The sequence below is a fragment of the Rhinatrema bivittatum genome, chromosome 11, assembly GCF_901001135.1.
Source record: "Rhinatrema bivittatum chromosome 11, aRhiBiv1.1, whole genome shotgun sequence".
Classification (NCBI taxonomy): Eukaryota; Metazoa; Chordata; class Amphibia; order Gymnophiona; family Rhinatrematidae; genus Rhinatrema; species Rhinatrema bivittatum.
This window is the reverse complement of record NC_042625.1, coordinates 30,195,516-30,215,249: the sequence shown is the minus strand read 5'-3', so window position 1 is coordinate 30,215,249 and position 19,734 is coordinate 30,195,516. Positions and strand designations below refer to the sequence as shown.

The 19,734-nt window shown below is 48.2% G+C and overlaps 1 protein-coding gene across 1 annotated transcript in view; it reads right to left on the bottom strand.

Annotated features, from left to right (window-relative positions):
• The window catches only part of LOC115100985 (acetyl-CoA carboxylase 2-like), a 982,255-nt gene that overhangs the window by 300,742 nt on the left and 661,779 nt on the right, over nucleotides 1–19,734 (bottom strand). Inside the window, 1 exon segment of the mRNA XM_029620121.1 lies at nucleotides 16,429–16,632. Coding sequence (XP_029475981.1) covers nucleotides 16,429–16,632 — 204 coding nt within the window.

The window sequence follows — 19,734 nt, the reverse complement described above, 5'->3', positions numbered from 1 at the left end:
TTCTCATTAACGTTTTTTCTTTTTTCCTTTGTTTTCTCTAATGGCTCAGAGCTCAATATCCCATAGTCAAAATTCCAACGATGGTTGTCAAATGTTGAGATTACTTACCTGATAATCTCGTTTTCCTTAGTGTAGACAGATGGACTCAGAACAAGTGGGTATAGTGTGCTCATGCTAGCAGTTGGAGACGGATCTGACGTCAGCACGGGTACATATACCCCCACAGGAAGTGAAGCACTTCAGTAATCTTCCTTGCAAAAGCTGTTATGGATATATGTGTACTGATGATCAATGAAATAGTGAAACAGGATTCCCCTGAACGATTGATAGTAGCTGGAGACCACCAGCGTTCCCAAACGGAAGGCGTCGACACCTGGTAGAGGGGACGCTCTTATGTAAGAAAATGACATGGCCCACCTTGAATCGGTGAAACCCATGTATACCGGCAGCCGGGCGGGATGCTGAGTCCATCTGTCTACACTAAGGAAAACGAGATTATCAGGTAAGTAATCTCAACATTTCCTAGAGTGTAGCCAGATGGACTCAGAACAAGTGGGATGTACAAAAGCTACTCCCGAAGCGGGTGGGAGGCTGCCTGAGGACCGCGTAGGACAGCCCTCGCAAATGCTGTGTCCTCCTTGCCCTGGACATCCAGACGATAAAACCTGGAGAAGGTATGGAGGGAGGACCATGTCGCCGCTTTACATATCTCTGCGGGTGACAGCATCCTAGATTCTGCCCAAGATGCTGCTTGGGCTCTGGTAGAACGAGCCTTGACTTGTAGAGGTGGTGACTTCCCGGCCTCTACGTAGGCCGCTCTGATAACTTCTTTGATCCAGCGGGCGATGGTGGGCCGTGAGGCCGCTTCTCCTTGTTTCTTCCCGCTGTGAAGGATGAACAGATGGTCCGTCTTTCGTACTGCTTCTGTCATTTTCAGATATCGGGGCAGAAATCTGCCAATGTCGAGATGGCGTAGCAAACGCCCTTCTTCCGACATGTTCAAACCCGCCGTGGTTGGCAAGGATATGGTTTGGTTGAGGTGAAATTGTGAGACTACCTTAGGCAAGAAGGATGGAACTGTGCGAAGATGGATAGCCTCTGGAGTGATTCTAAGAAAGGGATCACGGCAGGACAGCACTTGTAGCTCCGAAATGCGGCGTGCTGAACACACAGCCAGCAAGAAAACCACCTTCAAAGTTAGAGAACGTAGAGACAAGTCCCGCAGGGCTCTGAAGGTGGATCCCGCGAGGAAATCCAAAACTTTGTTGAGGTTCCACAGAGGCACTGGCCACTTCAGTGGCGGACGAATGTGCTTGACTCCTTTCAGGAAGCGGGAAACATCTGGGTGCGTGGCAATAGTCTTGCCATCCCTCCGGGGACTGTAGCAAGACAGCGCAGCCACCTGGACCTTGATGGAGCTTAGGGAGAGACCATTCTGAAGCTCGTCCTGCAGGAAATCCAAAACAACAAAGATTGTGGTCGCATGTGGATTGGTGCCATGAGTGTCGCACCAGGCTTCAAATACTCTCCAGATCCTTACGTAGGTGAGGGATGTGGAAAACTTGCGAGCTCGGAGGAGTGTATCTATCACCGGCTCCGAGTAACCTCTTTTCTTCAGCCTAGCCCTCTCAATGGCCAGACCGTAAGAGAGAATTGAGCCGGATCCTCGTGGAGGATGGGACCCTGACGTAGCAGGTCCCTGAGAGGAGGCAGTGGAAGGGGCTCCCCTGCCAGTAGTCTTCTCATGTCCGTGTACCAGAGTCTTCTTGGCCAGTCTGGTGCCACTAGAAGAACTAGGCCCTTGTGATTCTGAATCTTGTGTATAAGGGCACCCAGCAGGGGCCACGGAGGAAAGGCATATAGCAGAGTCCCTGGAGGCCAAGGCTGAATCAGGGCATCGATCCCGAGAGAGAACGGATCTCGCTTGCGGCTGAAGTATCTGGGTACTTGAGCATTGGACCTGTCCGCTAGTAGGTCCATGTCCGGAGTCCCCCACTGATCCACAATCATCTGGAAGGCTGTGGGGGACAGCTGCCATTCTCCCGGATTTAGGCTTTCCCTGCTGAGGAAGTCTGCCGCGGTGTTGTCCCTTCCGGCAATGTGGACGGCGGAGATGTCCTGGAGATTCACCTCCGCCCAAGCCATCAGCGGGGCTATCTCTAGGGACACCGGTCGGCTTCTGGTTCCGCCCTGATGGTTGATGTATGCCACCGTGGTGGCATTGTCGGACATCACTCTGACTGCCCTGTTCCGCAGTCTGTGAGCAAAGTGCAGGAAGCTAACCGGACTGCCCGTGCTTCTAGACGGTTGATGTTCCACCCTGACTCTTCTCTGTTCCACCGCCCTTGGGCAGTGAGTTCTTCGTAGTGTGCTCCCCATCCGCTCAGGCTGGCATCTGTGGTGAGCAGAATCCACGTGGGGGAGGACATCTTCGACCCCCTGCTCGTGTGGTTGGACTGCAACCACCACCGTAGCTGGGTCCGCACTCTGGCTGGTAGAGGTAGATGCACGGAGTAATTCCGGAAGCGGGGGCACCATCGAGAGAGCAGGGAGTGTTGTAGAGGTCTCATATGGGCTCTTGCCCAGGGTACCACTTCCAGGGTGGATGCCATGAGACCGAGAACCTGCAGATAATCCCAAGCTATGGGCCGGCTGGCTCCCATCAAGGACTGTAGACGCGTCTGCAGTTTTAACCTTCTTTTGGCAGTGAGACTGACTTTGTCTGCCTGAGTGTTGAACTGGACTCCCAGGTATTCCAGTGATTGGGAAGGCTGTAGGCAACTCTTGTTTAGGTTGACTACCCATCCCAGGCTTTCCAGAAGGGCGATCACTCTGTTGGTTGCCCGATGGCTCTCCTCTCGTGATTTCGCCCTGATCAGCCAATCGTCTAGGTAGGGATGGACAAGGATTCCTTCCCGTCTGAGCGCCGCAGCTACCACTACGATCACCTTGGTGAAGGTCCGCGGCGCCGTGGCTAACCCAAAGGGCAAAGCCCAGAATTGGAAGTGTCATCCCAGAACCTTTAAGCGTAGGTAGCGCTGATGATCCCGATGGATCGGGATATGCAAGTAGGCTTCCGACAAGTCTAAGGCCGTGAGGAATTCCCCTAGCTGTACTGCGGTCTTGACGGAGCGCAGAGTTTCCATGCGAAACCTTGGGACCCTTAAGTATCGGTTGACTGACTTGAGGTCCAATACGGGCCGGAAAGTGCCCTCTTTCTTGGGTACCATAAAATAAATGGAATAGTGTCCGGAGTCCATCTCCCATGCAGGTACTGGGATTATGGCTTTCAAGGACAGGAGCCTTGCCAGGGTAGCTTCCAATGCTGCCTTCTTGTGGATTGGACACGGGGATTCCACAAACCTGTCTGGAGGGATGTGATGGAAGTCCAGATAATACCCCTCTCGGATGATGGCGAGGACCCACTGGTCCGACGTAATCTCGACCCATCTGGGGTAGAAAAGGGTTAACCTGCCCCCTATGGCTCCGTCCCCCAGATGGATCGGCTGATTCTCATTGGGAGGCGCGGCCGGGACCTGAACCCGAGCCGGCTCCCCTCTTGTGCTGCTTGGTCCAAAAGGACTGGTTCCTGGCCTGAGGACGAGGTGCCTGGTAGCGAGTCCTATAGGGAATGAAGCGTTGGGAGCTTCTGCCTCTGGATGGCCTCGGAAAGGCGCGCTGGTTCCTTTTGAACCTGTCTTCTGGCAGTCAAGGTACTGGAGAGGCGCCCCATGTGCTGGCCAGTTTGTCAAGGTCACTGCCAAACAGGAGAGAGCCCTTAAAGGGCATTCTGGTGAGGCGTGTCTTAGAAGGAGCATCGGCTGACCAGTTCCGCATCCAGAGCTGCCTCCTGGCTGCTACTGAGGATGAGACCCCCTTGGCTGTTGTACGGACTAGGTCGGAGGCGGCATCCGTCAGGAACGAGAGAGCTGACTCCATGTCCGCTGCCGGAGCATTGTTCCTGACCTGTGACAAACAGGAACGCGTCAGCACTGTGCAGCAGGTTGCGATCCGCAAAGATAGAGCTGCCACCTCAATAGTCTGTTTCAGGATGGCGTCCAGTCGCCGGTCATGAGGCTCCTTGAGGGCCGACCCCCCTCAACTGGAATGGTAGTGCGCTTCACCACAGCGCTAACCAAGGCGTCCACCTGAGGGCACGCCAGCATCTCCTTGATTGCCGGGTCCAGGGGGTACATGCCCGTCAGGGCCCGACCCCCTTTGAATGAGGCCTTTGGCGCAGTCCACTCCAAATCTATCAGTTGTTGTGCTGCTTGCAGGAAGGGAAAATGGCGGGCTGTAGGACGAAGACCCTCCAGCACGGGATTCTGCGTAGCTGCTTCCATAGTGCTGGGGCCAGGAATAGCCAACTCCATCAGGCACTGAGAAATCAGGTCGGAGAGATCTTCCTTGGGAAAGAACCAACGCATAGTTCGATATGGCTCAATCCCCGAGGGAAGTTCCCCCTCCTCGGGGGGTTCGGACCCGTCCTCTGAAACATCAGGGTCCGCATGAGCCGGGCTGCCCGGAGGCGGGTGCCCGCAGGAAGGGCGAGAAGGCCCAGGGGCAGGGTCAGCCGGAGCAGCAGCAGGGTCTGGCCGGGAAGCTGACTGCATCTGTACAAAGGCATGGATCCCTTTAAACAAATCCACCCAGGAAATGGAAGCGGTCTCTAGCCGTCTGGGTACCAGGTCCCCCGGGATCCCTGGTTGTTCGAGACTGCCCGCTAAGTCCGGGGTGGCCCCTGGGGAACTGTCTACAAACCTCGGTTGAGACTGGTCCTGGCCCGAGGCTCCCACGGCCTCCTCACATTGGGCACAAAGGGAGTCTGGCTCCTCGCTCTGCGTGGCTCTAAGCTGGCATGCTGAGCAGAGGCCTAGAGCTTTCACGCCGGAATCAGGAGGTGCCGCCACAGGAGACGCCGGGGCGTTTAAATGTTCCATCGCGCTTGCGAATGCAGGGCGCCGGAGCGTAATACGCGCTCAACAATATGCGGGCAGCAATATAAGTTCAATAATATGCGCTCAATAATATGCGCTCAATAATATGCGGTCAGCAATATGCGGTCAGCAATATGCGCTCAATAATATGCGCTCAATAATATGCGCTCAATAATATGCGGTCAGCAGTATACGCTCAATAATATGCGCTCAATAATATGCGGTCAGCAATATACGCTTAATGCTATACAATATGCGCTCAATAATATGCGGTCAGCAATATACGCTCAACAATATACAATATGCGCTCAATAATATGCGGTCAGCAATATACGCTCAATAGTATACAACATGCGCTCAATAATAGGCGGTCAGCAATATTCGCTCAATAATATACAATATGCGCTCAATAATATGCGGTCAGCAATATACGCTCAATAATATACAATATGCGCTCAATAATATGCGGTCAGCAATATACGCTCATCAACAGGCGCCTATCATGGGCGCTCAATACCTGAACAAGGCCGACAAGATGGCGACCTCCATGGCGTGCCGCATGCGGGCAACGCCGCTAATCCTCGTACCTCGGAGACCAAAAAGTAAGAGATGTACGCCTTACCTGATCCTCGGCGCTTCCCGGCTGGAACCCGGGCGGTCTCCGGCTGCGGGGGGAGAGGGGAAATACCTTCACCGCCACGCTTGAGGAAATGCACCCGCTGCCTCTAAGCCGCCGAGCTCGTCTCGCTCGGGGCTAAGTCCACGCCGGGACCGAGGCCTAGACCTCCGAGGGATCATGGAAATCACCCCGGGAAACTCAACTGGGGGTGGGACCCGAGGGTATCACCGCAGGAGTGCGAGGCTCGTCGTCGGTAGAAATTTAGTTAGTTAGAATGTAGAAAGTAGAAAGTAGTACTGGAAAACACACTCAGCGAGCGTGCAGGCTCTCCAAACTGCTTTGGAGACGGAAATTACTGAAGTGCTTCACTTCCTGTGGGGGTATATGTACCCGTGCTGACGTCAGATCCGTCTCCAACTGCTAGCACGAGCACACTATACCCACTTGTTCTGAGTCCATCTGGCTACACGCTAGGAAATAACTGAGTTCACATAATGTTATTACTCCAAGTAGAATATATATTCTAGTTTCCACCATGGGAATGGAGTGGACCCGTAGAAATCATTGCATTCTATGAACTTGGGTGTTGGAGTAATAACATTATGTGAACTCAGATATTTGACAGCCATCGTTGGAATTTTGACTATGGGATATTGAGCTCTGAACCATTAGAGAAAACAAAGAAAAAAAGAAAAAGAAAAAAACGTTAATGAGAAGTTAGCATTCATGTTTGGACTTATGGGATGTGCACATTTGGGGTTTGAAATAAGTGTGATGTTTTTATATGTACTAGTACATTTTTAGTGTGAATGAGGTGTGTATGTTGGTTTGAATACAGTGAAAACATTGTGAATATAGAATTTATGAAATAAAGATATTTAATCAATTTGATGAGGTATATGTACTGATAAATTAGTGAGCAGAACAGTAACATCCTCTTGTGATTTTTAAAATCCCTAGTAACAAGGCAGGTACATGTGTGAAAAATTTACTAATTGGTCAAGGGATAAGGGGTGGGTATACGCAGACACCTGCTGATTGGCTGAAGGATAACCCTTATAACGTTGTGCACAGACGTTAGAACAATGTGTACAGTCTGAGCTTACACCGCTTGATTGTGATGCTCACTGCTCCTAAAGAAACCACGCCTTTCTTTACAATAAATTTCTTAGATTGACTCTTAGAGCTGGTCTTTACTAGTCTTTCTTTACCGAGGTTTTTAAACACTACACATTCCCTTCCAAGCAGACCATCAAAAGTTTCTGCCTTCACGGTGCTAGAAGAGTATTTTCAATTTCAAGTGCTTCCCTTCAGGCTGGCGACTGCACCAAGAATGTTCACGAAGGTGATGGTGGTGCTGGCCCTCAGAAGGGAAGGGGTACTAGTGCACCTGTTCCTGGACGATTGGCTTATTCGGGAAAAGTCAGAGATGGATGTTACTGTTCCATTCAATGAGTTACAAACCACCTAAGGTCCCTGAGATGGGTGATAAACCTGGCAAAGAGCCACATGGAGCTGTCTCAGTCATTAGAATATCTGGGGGCATGATTTGAAACCCAGTTAGGCAAGGTTTTTTCTTACCCCAGAGAAGGTGGTCAAGTTGCAGTCGCAACTGTTCAGCTATTGGATCTGTCAGTTCCCAAAGTCTGGGATGATTTACAAGTGCTAGAGTCCATGGCGTCTACTCTGGAATTGGTGCCATGGGTCTTTGCTCACATGCGACCTCTCCAGAAGGTGCTCCTGTCCCGTTGGAATCCATTGTCAAAGGAGTTTTGGCTATCAATGCCGCTCCAGGGGGAATTCAGATCCAGTCTCTCATGGTGGATGTCGCATTCCAGTTTGGAGAAAGGAGTGGATCTAGAGGTTCCGGACTGGGTGGTTGTGACCACAAATGCCAGTGTCAGTGGTTGCATAGTGGTGTGTCAGAGATTGACAATCCAAGGGCAGTGGTTGCCAGTGGAGATATCTTGGTTGATCAACCATCTAGAAACGAGAGCAGTTTGCAGGGCATTTCTTGTTTTTCTTCCTTGGATTCAGGGGCATGCGGTGTGCATGTTCTTGGACAATGCAACGACAATGGCCTATATGAATCTTCAGGGCAGAACGAAGAGTCATTTAGTGGCTCAGGAGGTTCAGGAACTCTTTTGCCTGGGCAGAGCAAAATCTAGCAGTACTAGCAGCTTTGCATGTGGCAGGTGTGGACGATATGCAGGCGGATTATATCAGCAGGCAACAGCTGGACCTGGGAGAATGGGAGCTGTCAGCAGAGGCCTTTGCCCTCATTCGGCACAAGTGGGGCAAGCCCTAGTTCAGTCTCATGGCAACTCAGAAGAATGCCAAGGTGATCAAGTTTTTCAGCCACTGGAGGGATTTTGGCTCCGAGGTTATCAATGCTCTGGTTCAGCCATGGCCAGTGAGAATTCTGCTGTATATATTTTCCTCTGTGGCCACTCATAGGTCGGGTGCTATGGTACATCAAAGAACATCCATGAAGAGTGGTCCTGTTGGCGCCAGAATGGCTGCACCATCTGTGGTTTGCTGATCTGGTTCAGCTGGCAGAAGACGGTACCGTCTGATTAAGCCACCTGAGGGAACTGCTACGCCAAGGGCCCATCTTTTCATAGCAGGCGGATCGCTTCTGTCTAATGTCCTGGCTTTGAAGAGGCAGCACTTCCGCTTCAAGGGGTATTCAGAGCCAGTCATTACTACTCTACTTCAGGCTAGAAGGTTTTCTACTTCTTTGGTGTAAATCTGAGTCTGGAGAGTGTTTGAGTCTTAGTGTGGGTCTATGATGCTGATCCTTTGAAGGTGAACGTTGCCCCAGGTCTTGGCCTTTTTGAAAGATGTCTTGTCAAAGGGTTTAGCCTATAATTCTCTGAGTCCAGGTAGCAGCCTTGGGCTGTTTCTGAAGAAGGCTTCAAGGATGGCCGTTAGCATCTCATCCTGAATAGTACGTTTTCTTAAAGGAGCAAAGCATTTGCGTTCTCCAATTCATAGACTTTGTCAGTCATGGAATCTTAATCTGGTTCTGCAGGTAATGTGTGGGCTCCTTTTGACCATTAAGAAGGACATATTTGAAGGACCTTACCCTGAAAACTGTGTTCCTGGTGGCGATTTGTTCAGCTAGGTGAATTTCGGAGCTCCAAGCCTTATTGTGCAGAGTTCCCTTTTTGCAGATTTTGGACAGCAGAGTCTTGTTGCGTCGGTGCCTTCCTTTTTATCTAAAGTCGTGTTTGCCTTTCATTTTAGCCAGACGGTGGAATTGCTGGGCTTTCTGCACCTGACATCTAATTCACTCCATGCATGGCAGCTTCACCTTTTGGATGTGCGTCGGGTCCTATTGCGGTATCTCAAGATGAGAAATGACTTTCGGAGGTTGGACAATCTCTTTGTTTTTTTCAGTGGACCAAAGAAGGGTTGCAAAGCAGCTAAAAGCATGATTGCAAAATGGTTGAAGAAAGCAATTATTTCGGCCTATATCTGTAAGGGCTGGTTGGTTCCGAAAGGGAGGGGGGTGCATTCTACTAGGGTGCAGGCTGCCTCCTGGGCAGAGTGTTAATTGGTTTCTACGCAGGAGATTTGTTGAGCAGTGACTTGGTCTTCTATGCACACTTTTACTAAACATTACCATTGGATGTTTAGGGCTCCACTGGAGGTCACGTTTGGTGAAAGTGTGCTGCGTGCAGGTCTTTTGGGTTCCCACCCAGTGTAGAGGGGCTTGGGTACATCCCATTTGTCTGGATTGATCTGGGTATGAACAGGAAAGGAAAATTGGCTCTTGCCTGCCAATTTTCATTCCTGGAATACCACAGATCAGTCCAGACCCCTGTCCCCAATGTTGTTACAAAAGACCTTTTCCACTTCTGGATGCAGCTGGTGATGCAGAATTTAAATGAGTGATGTAGAATTTAAACAAGATTGTACATAATTTAAGTTATTTTGAGATTGGAAAATTTTTCAATGCCCTAATTTGAGGGTTCAGTTTTATTGGGGGTTCCAACTTATTCCTCATCTCGATCTAAAGGGAGAATCCTTGGAGTCTGGGGAACTAGTCATCTTGGCTTGGGTACAAGTCAATACTGAGGGACTGTAAGTGGTACTCTCGGTTAAATAGCAATACCTGAAAAGCTTTTATTTTCTGCCTCCATCTTCTGGTAGGGATGCAAAACCCACATGTCTGGACTGATCTGTGGTATTGCAAGAATGAAAATTAGAGGGTAAGAATCAATTTGCTTAGAGTCTTCACTACTAAGGGAATTGGTGGATAAGCATATAGAAGACCCTTGCCCCAAAGATGGGAAAGGATATCCAAGGTTGGTTTGCTGTCTGACCTGTATGGTGAGCAGAACTGAGGCATCATCCTGCTGCAAGGGGACATCTATGCCCTGGCTCCCCCAGAGGCGGAATATCAGAGTTGCTACCCCAGTTGTGGGGTCTGGAGGCAGACTCAGCCTGTCCACTACCATGGTTCTCTGTCCTGACCAGGTTCATGGCCCTGAGCACCATCCCGTGGACAGGGCTCATGACCAGATCTGGACTGCTTCCTGACACAAGAGATACATGATTTAATGCCTCTTTGCATGTTGACATACCACATAGCTACCTGGTTGTCAGTTTGGATCAGGACAACTTTGTTGGAAAGTCGATCTCTGAAAGTCCATAGCGCGTACCTGATCAACCGGAGCTCCAGGAAATTAATTTGACAGCACTTTCATAAAAACATAAGAACATACCATACTGGGTCAGACCAAGGGTCCATCAAGCCCAGCATCCTGTTTCCAACAGTGGCCAATCCAGGCCATAAGAACCTGGCAAGTACCCAAACACTAAGTCTATCCCATGCTACTGTTGCTAGTAATAGCAGTGGCTATTTTCTAAGTCAACTTAATTAATAGCAGGTAATGGACTTCTCCTCCAAGAACTTAGCCAATCCTTTTTTAAACACAGCTACACCAACTGCACTAACCACATCCTCTGGCAACAAATTCCAGAGTTTAATTGTGTGTTGAGTGGAAAAGAACTTTCTCCGATTAGTTTTAAAAATGCTACATGCTAACTTCATGGAGTGCCCCCTAGTCTTTCTATTATCCGAAAAAGGAAATAACTGTTTCGCATTAACCCGTTCTAGACCTCTCATGATTTTAAACACCTCTATCATATCTCCCCTCAGCCGTCTCTTCTCCAAGCTGAAAAGTCCTAACCTCTTTAGTCTTTCCTCATAGGAGAGCTGTTCCATTCCCTTTACAATTTTGGTCGCCCTTTTCTGTATCTTCTCCATCGCAACTATATCTTTTTTGAGATGTGGAGACCAGAACTGTACACAGTATTCAAGGAGCGGTCTCACCATGGAGTGATACAGAGGCATTATGACATTTTCCGTTTTATTCACCATTCCCTTTCTAATAATTCCTAACTTTCTGTTTGCTTTCTTGACTGCCGCAGCACACTGAACCGATGATTTCAATGTGTTATCCACTATGATGCCCAGATCTCTTTCTTGGGTAGTAGCTCCTAATAAGGAACCCAACATTGTGTAACTATAGCATGGGTTATTTTTCCCTATATGCATCACCTTGCATTTATCCACATTAAATTTCATCTGCCATTTGGATGCCCAATTTTCCAGACTCAGAAGGTCTTCCTGCAATTTATCACAATCTACTTCTGATTTAACTACTCTGAACAATTTTGTATCATCTGCAAATTTGATTATCTCACTCGTCGTATTTCTTTCCAGATCATTTATAAATATAGTGAAAGGTACAGGTCCCAATACAGATCCCTGAGGCACTCCATTGCCCACTCCCTTCCACTGAGAAAATTGTCCATTTAATCCTACCCTCTGTTTCCTGTCTTCTACCCAGTTTGTAATCCACGAAAAGACATCGCCACCTATTCCCTTGACTTTTTACTTTTCCTAGAAGCCTCTCATGAGGAACTTTGTCAAACGCCTTCTGACAATCCAAGTATACTACATCTACCGGTTCACCTTTATCCACATGTTTATTAACTCCTTCAAAAAAGTGAAGCAGATTTGTGAGGCAAGACTTGCCTTGGGTAAAGCCATACTTTGTTCCATTAAATCATGTCTTTCTACATGTTCTGTGATTTTGATATTTAGAACACTTTCCACTATTTTTCCTGGCACTGAAGACAGGCTAACTGGTCTATAGTTTCCTGGATCGCCCCTGGAGCCCTTTTTAAATACTGGGGTTACATTAGCCACCCTCCAGTCTTCAGGTACAATGGATGATTTTAATGATAGGTTACAAATTTTTACTAATAGATCTGAAATTTCATTTTTTAGTTCCTTCAGAACTCTGGGGTGTATACCATCCGGTCCAGGTGATTTACTACTCTTCAGTTTGTCTATCAGGCCTACCACATCTTCTAGGTTCACCGTGATTTGGTTCAGTCCATTTGAATCATTACCCATGAAAACCTTCTCTGATACGGGTATCTCCCCAATATCCTCTTCAGTAAACACTGAAGCAAAAAAATCATTTAATCTTTCCTGGGCAGACTAGAGCCCCTGGGTACTGAGCCTATCTACATGAGCTTCCCCCAGCCCAGGGTGGATGTATCTGTGATTAGGACAATTGGGGTAGGAGAACTTTGAAAAGAGATCCCCTGTTCCAGATGTGAAAGTATCCACCACCAGAACGAGTCCTGGAGAGCAGGGTGACTCGGATGCCATCCTGGAGGTTCTGTGTGGCCTAACACCCTACTACCTCAGGGTCCATTGTGCTCTGAGCATGTGTAATCGTGCCAAGGGAGTGACATGGATGGTTGCAGCCATGCTGCCCAACAGCCTCAACATGTGGCAGGCTGACACCTGCTGACTCTGCTGAATTGCTGCCATGATGGTCATCAAAGTGATGGCCCTTTGAAGGGGCAGGAAGGTCTTGGTCTGAGCCAGGTCTAGCAGGGCTCCTATGAAGTCCAATTGAGGTGATGGGCTAAGGTGGGACTTCGGGTAGTTGTTGACAAACCCTAGCAACTTCAACATCTGGATGGTCAAGCACATGGACCTGATAGTCCCTGCCTGAGATATGCTTTTGACCAGCCAATCATCCAGATAGGGGAAAACATGCATCCCCCTAGCATGTGGGGGTGCTTCGCCACCACGGCCAGGCATTTTGTGAAAACTCGTGGGACAACACCTGGTACTGGAAGTGCTGTTTTCTCACCACAAATCACAGATGCTTCTTGTGACTGGGGAAGATCTCGATGACAGAATATGCATCCTTTAGATCAAGGGAGCATAGCCAGTCCCTTTTCTGCAAAAGGGGGATCAAGGTGCCCAAGGAAATCATCTTGAACTTTTCTTTTTTTAGAAATTTGTTCAAGGCCTTTAGGTCTAGGATGGGGGCGCAGTCCTCCTGTTCTCTTTGGAATCAGGAAGTAACTGGAGTAGAATCACTGCCCTCTTTGTCCTGGTGGAACAGGCTCAACCACTCTGGTTGTTAAGAGGGAGAAGAGCTCCGCTAACAGTACCTTCTGTTGCGCTACCGGCCCCCAAAATGGGCTTGAAGGACAATATGGCAGGACACCCAATAGATTCAACTGATACCCTTGACAAAGAATGGGCAAAACCTACTGGTCCGAGGTTATACTGGGCCACTTGTTCGCAAAGAACCACAGTCTGCCCCTGATCGGAGGGTCCACCGTCCAGGATAGGGTTGACAGGCGGACGCTCCCTATAACCCAGTCAAAACCTAGTCCCTGGAGTTATCAGACACCGGCTGGGGCTTGGGGTCTCTCTGCTGCCTGGGATGGCCACTGGAGCCCTGATGGTGTTGACGGGGGCAAGGGAGCAGGGGATAGCACTTCCTCTGGCAAAAGAAAGACTTCCTCTGTCCCATTCTCACTGGCCTCCTAGAAGAGGAGAACAGGTAGAGTGCTGGTGGAGAGTTGTTGGAGGTTTTCATGGTGGTCCCAGAGAGCTGCTCCACTGCGTCCCTCACCCTATTCCAAAGAGATTCTCCTCATTACATAGCATGTCAGCGAGTTGTTCTTGTACCTCTGGTTAGAGATCAGAGGCCCGCAGCCATGCCATTCTGTGGGTGCCGATTCCTGCTGTAGAGACCCTCAATGCCATCTCAAAAACATCGTAGGTCGCTCAGACCTCGTGTTTTCCGCACTCCAGACCCTTATGCACTAGTGACATGAGGGTGTCCTGTTGCTGTAGAGGCAGCTGCTCAGCCACCTCCTGCACCTGCTTCCAGATTTCCCATGACAACTGGTAGGAAGCAATGTGGGCAATAAGCATGGCTCCTTGAAAGGCTTTCCTCCCAAGAGCGTCCAGTCTGTGGTCCTTCCCTGGTGGTGCTGAGGAATTTGTCTGAGACTGCTTGGCTCTCTTGATAGCGAATTTGACTACCACCGAATGGTGGGGCAGCTGCCACTTATTGAATCCGGGAGCCTTCTGGATGAGGTAAACCTCGTCAGCCTTCTTATTCACAGAAGGCACTGTGAGAGGGTGTTCCATATCCTCAGCAGCAGCTCCTTAAGGATCTCGTGTACCGGGACCACCACAATCTTCTTAGGAGGCTCCTTGAACTGGAGGATTTCAAGCATTTTGTGCCTGGCATCTTCCTCCATCAGCAACTGAAATGGGATGGCTTCCGCCATCGCCTTCACAAACCTTGCAAAGATTAAGTCCTCAGGCAGGGATTTCCTCCATTCTTCTGGAGGAAAAGGGTCTGAGGGGAGAACTCTGAGGTATCCTCCCTCAAGGGTCATAGGACCCCCCCACTTATCCTCACTGTAAGACACAGGGGATATGACCCTAGGTGCTTGACCTTCATCCAGGGTGCGGGCACTGGAAAAGCTGGATGTGGGGCTACAGGCCTCAGTGACTCTGTCAGCCTAGGTGGAGCTTCCTCCTTGGAGGAACTGGCAACGATCACCATATCAGTAGGGGGAGGCATCAGTGCCCCGCCAGGTACCGATGCCTTCCCAGGATCCGACGCAGCTGGGTTGGTAATGCACCCATGAGCACGCTGAGCTTCCCCAGCAGTGGTTCCAGGACTGACAATACTGGCTCTGGTAACGTCGGTGCCACAGGACTGATGCTCTGCAGTGCCTGTTCCACCACCAGCTGGACTCAGTGCTCCAAATCCTCCTAGAACGTTGCCAATGCCAACACCGACTGGGAGGAAGGAGGGGGGCCCAGATTTTCTTCGGACTCGTGAGGCTAATCAGTTACTAATATCAAGACTGATGGAGACCGTTGCGGACCCCTGGCACCAACAGAGGAATGGCACTCCTCAACGCGGGGTTGCTTTGGGGGCATCACAGCATGAGCCGGTTTATCCCTGTGCCTGGCACTGAGCATCGATGGGGACTGGCGTAAATGCTTCATCAGCCTTCCTTGATGTTTGGAACAGTCCATCCCTGGTGCTGATCAACTCAACATACTCGGCCTGGAGGAGACGGATGGTGGTCGGTTTCCGGCACCCCTATCCACCGGTGGCACCAATAAAACTGACAGTCCTGCTGATCTTGATGGCGCAGTGTCCATCAGCTCGGCTCCAAGGTCCATTGTTGCTGATGCCATCAATGCCAATTGCTCTTTTCTTCGGTCCGAAGAGCTCTTCCATCTTGTTGAGCTGAAATAGACGTCCCTTTGGCATCATCTGTGCGCATAAGCAGCAACCTCGGACATCATGCGATGCTCCTAGCAGAGGACACATATCTCGTGACAGTCTGTAATGGACATGGTCCTCGTGCACCTGGAGCATTGCCAAAAACCAGACGTGGCCATAATAGGACAAAACAAAAGGGCCGCAAAATCAAAATATATTGAGGCGGGCATTGAAGCACCGTTCCCGCAGGGGAATCAACCGCGAAAGGAAACTTACCAGAAGCACTGAAAACTCTGACTAGGAGCACTATAAGAAAGCATCGCAAACAGCAAGGAAAAACCATGAAAAATGAGAGAAAAGTTTTCCAAAAGGCCAAAAAACAGCCAAAGACAGAATGGAGAAGGACCCCACGTCGAAGCATGCTCAGTGCGCCAAGTCAAAGTTCTAGAAACTTTGACATAAGTTTTCTGGTTGGGACTCCATCTGATGATGTCACCCATGTATGAGGACTACCATCCTGCTTGTCCTCTGATAAAGGTTAATTAATCCTTAAAAAATCCCAACAATCCTCTCCTTTACAAACACTTTTCCTCTTGTGAGTTCTTTTCATAAAGTTCTATAGATTAAAAGATTTTTTCTCTTTTCAATATCTCACTAAACCTGCTTTAGAAAAAGATAATGGAATGCAATAACATTTTAAAATCATTGAGAGAAAGGTAACGTAAAACAAAGTTCTGCTCTGCTCCCTTCCCAACACTTTCAGTGAGTTGTACTATTAGTAATGCCTTGTTTCTGTACAGCCTTGGGTACACCAATGGCAACAATGAAGAGCAATATCATGAAATTTGAGGCTTACATGCTGTTGCCACTTCTGATTTAATACTGCTAAACACTAACAAACCCAAAGTCCTATTGTTTATCAAGACAAATCTATTTTTCAATGATCCTGACCATCTGGAGATATTTCTTTTGGTTAAATATCTGGTTAGGTATATTAGACATGCAAGTTAAGGGATCATAGCAATTTAGAGCCAGTAATTAACTTCTTGTATAGGTAGTTTTTCCTTTAGCATTATTTAGATGTTCCGTTGTTTTTCCCCTTTTAGGGGACTTGATTCACTGAATATTTGGGAATTTTTCTCTTTTTTTCCCATTTAGCATTTTGCCAACATCAGTGTTATTGCTCAATACAAGTACTCTGAATGTATTGTAAAAATATTTTGATAAATAAAAAAATAAATTAAAAACCCCAAATAAAACCCAAAGTCCAGAGATTACGCACATGGCCTGTCGTGGGCTCATTTACTTCCTTGTAGAGGCTAATGTCCAGGTAGTAGCCAGACTCGCTGGTCAAGAAGAGGCGAATTGGAATGGCTTTCCCAGTGGGTGTTATGCGGATATTGATCTTCACTTCGGCTTGCAGGACCCGGAGTTTCCATAGCCTGCTTCCATACCTCAACACCATGGAACGGACAGACTCTTCAATCTGCCAGACACAAAACATATATTATATATATATTTTACATACAAACACATATAAAATTAAGCTGAACAGCTCAGGCACGTCCACTTTAAAATGGATTCAGAAACACATTCATTTGAAAAAGGAATTATTCTACTGCTGTGGTTCTCAATCCAGTCCTATGGATATACCCAGCCAATTAGGTTTTCAGGATATCCACAATGATTATGCATGAGATAGATTTGTTTGAACTGCCTCCATTGTATGCAAATCCCTCTCCTGCATATTCATTGTGGATATCCTGAAAATCTGACTGGCTGTCTATGTCCTGAGGATGGGGATGAAAACCACTCTTCTACTGCATACTCTTCCTTACACATTGCTCATGTTACTCCCATGATGGCTCCCTGTTAAATACCATAACCATGTTCAAATTCCTGACTCATGTACAAATGCACTGACAGGCTTGCAACTCTCTTTCAGCTATTCTTGTCTGATATGCCTCTGCAGCATATTTAAATGTATATGGTAAAAATACTTCTTACCTGATAATTTCCTTTACTCAAAGTAGGGCAAGCCAGAACACACCAGTGAGTTGTACACGCCGACCAGCAGATGGAGACTGAAAACGACGACTCGCAAACATCCCTCTCACATAGCTCAGACATCAGCCAGCCAGTATTTTTTTCTTCAAAAGCCAACTGTGGACACTAAACCATCTAAATGTTATTGCTTCCTCCAATAATTTTATTCAAACAGAACGTTCTTCCATTATATAATAATTAAATATGTTTTTAAGCATAATGGAAACACTGGACTCAGCTCTGCAAACAGTCACATAGGAAACTGTAAAACGAGTATCACAAAACAAAACTCACTTAACAAGGTACAGCGCCATTCCATGCACATCTGAGATCCTTGCCATAATATATAACTTAATAAGGATCTCACACAACAGAAGAATGTGGACCACCTCAAGGAAGCCCAGGGCAGGATGGTGGATTGGCTTTCTCTATTTCAAGGAAAGGAAATTATCAGGTAAGATGTAATTTCACTTTTCTCTTCATCCGGGCAAGCCAGTCCACACCAGCAGGATATACCAAAGCTATTCCCCAGAAGGGCGGGAAGCTGCCTGAGGCCCAAGCAGCACTGCCCTAGCAAAGGAAAAATCCTTCCACACAGCCAGATCTACAGAAAGTATCTGGCAAATTTAAGCAAGGAAGACCACGTCACCGCTCTACAGATCTCCGCTGGAGAAGCAGACGATTCTGCCCCAGGAAATTGCCCTCACCCGAGTCAAATGCGCTCTTATTTGCTTTGGAAGAGATTTCCCAGCATCCACATATGCCGTTGTCACCACCTCCTTAATCCAGCAAGCCACTGTGGCACGAGAGGCCGCCTTCCCCTTCTTCACTCCACGGTGAAGGAGAAAGAGCCAATCTATCTTACGAAAGACATTGGTAACCTCCAGATAATGTAAAAAATGCTGCCATACATCCAAAGGCCTCAATTTCCTGAATTCTTGTCCATCCAAATCCCTATTCAAGGATGGTAGAAAAACAGACTGATTCAAATGGAAATCTGAAACCACCTTCGGAAGAAAGGCAGGTACGGTCCTTAACTGGACTCTATTCGGCGTGATAACCAAAAAGGGTTCTCTACACAATTCCGAATTCTGCCTCGTTGAACAAATAACAACCAGAAACACCATCTTCAGGATCAATAATCACAAGGATATGCCCTGCATAGGACAAAAGGACCCGCCAAAAAGGAGAGAACCAGATTCAGATCCCACAAAGGCACTGGGAAATGCAAAAGAGGGGAGGGTTGTCTAATGTGCTTCACACCCCTCAGAAATCTAGACACTTCTGTATGTGAAGAAAGGGGCCTCCCCTGAATGCATACCTGGTAACATGCTATAGCAGCCACCTGCACCTTGAGCATGTTTTACTTAGACCATCCTGCAAAAACTCCATGATCAAAGAATAGATGGTGAAGTGGGAAGACCAGATTAGTTCTGATACCAATGTTCAAAGACCCGCCAGACCCGGATATAGGCCAAAGAGATGGAAAACTTTCTCACAAGCAAGAGAGTTTCCACCACTGAACCAGAATACCCCTGATTCAACAGCCGAGCCCTCTCAAGGGCCAAACCGTCCCTGGACGGTTTGTTTCCAGAGGTTACGTTGATACGGAGTCATATACAATTGATATGACGCTATCCTGGAGACCAGCATTGAACCTTGGAAAACCTTTCTTCCTAGAGTGTCTAAGAACTTTTTTTCTTTGCCAGGAGGAGTCGATGAATGGGGGAGTATCCGCTTTGACTTTTTCTGGGCGAATTCAACCACCACAGACTGGTGTGGGAGTTGGGCCCTCTGATAACCAGGGATGTGTTGCACCAGATAGGTGGTATCCATTCTTTGTTCACCGTTGGTACTAAACATGGGTGTTCCCACAATCTGTGTTGCAGGTCCACCAGGACTTCATGCACCGGGATTGCTAATACCTCCATAGGAGGGTCCACAAACTGCAGAACATCTAAGGTCTTCTGCCTGGTATCTTCTTCTGATACTAGTTGAAAGGGAATAGAATCAGCCATCTCTTTTATAAAGTTGGTAAAAGAGAGGTCCTCTGGGGGTGACTTTTTCCTGTCTTCAGGTGGGGACGGCTCAGACAAGATGTCCTCTGAAGAAGTGTCAGTGTCTCTGTCATCCCAACTAACCGATGCAGGACGTCATGGAGGAGAAGTATGAGGAACAAAAAGGCATCGATGGTGATATCTGGATTCTTGGTCGAGCAATTCCGGAGGGCCCTGGCATGGGTTCAGATGGCAGAGAATTCCCCGAGGCATCGTAGTCACCGACGGGACATAAGAACATAAGAAATTGCTAAAACCTGGAGCTGAGAAATGGCGTCGGGTCCGAAACTTTAATGGACCTACAGCATCATTTAAGTTGTTTGAACGAATTTACAGCGTTGAAGACCGGTTCATATCCCCGTTAATGAAACGTAAGGGGCGTGCTGGATCAGGAGAGTCAAAATTCATGTCTCTGAAGCAGCAATGTGGAGAAATACGCGCGTCGGACGATTGACCCCGACAGCTACGGAAGGGAAGTCTATACT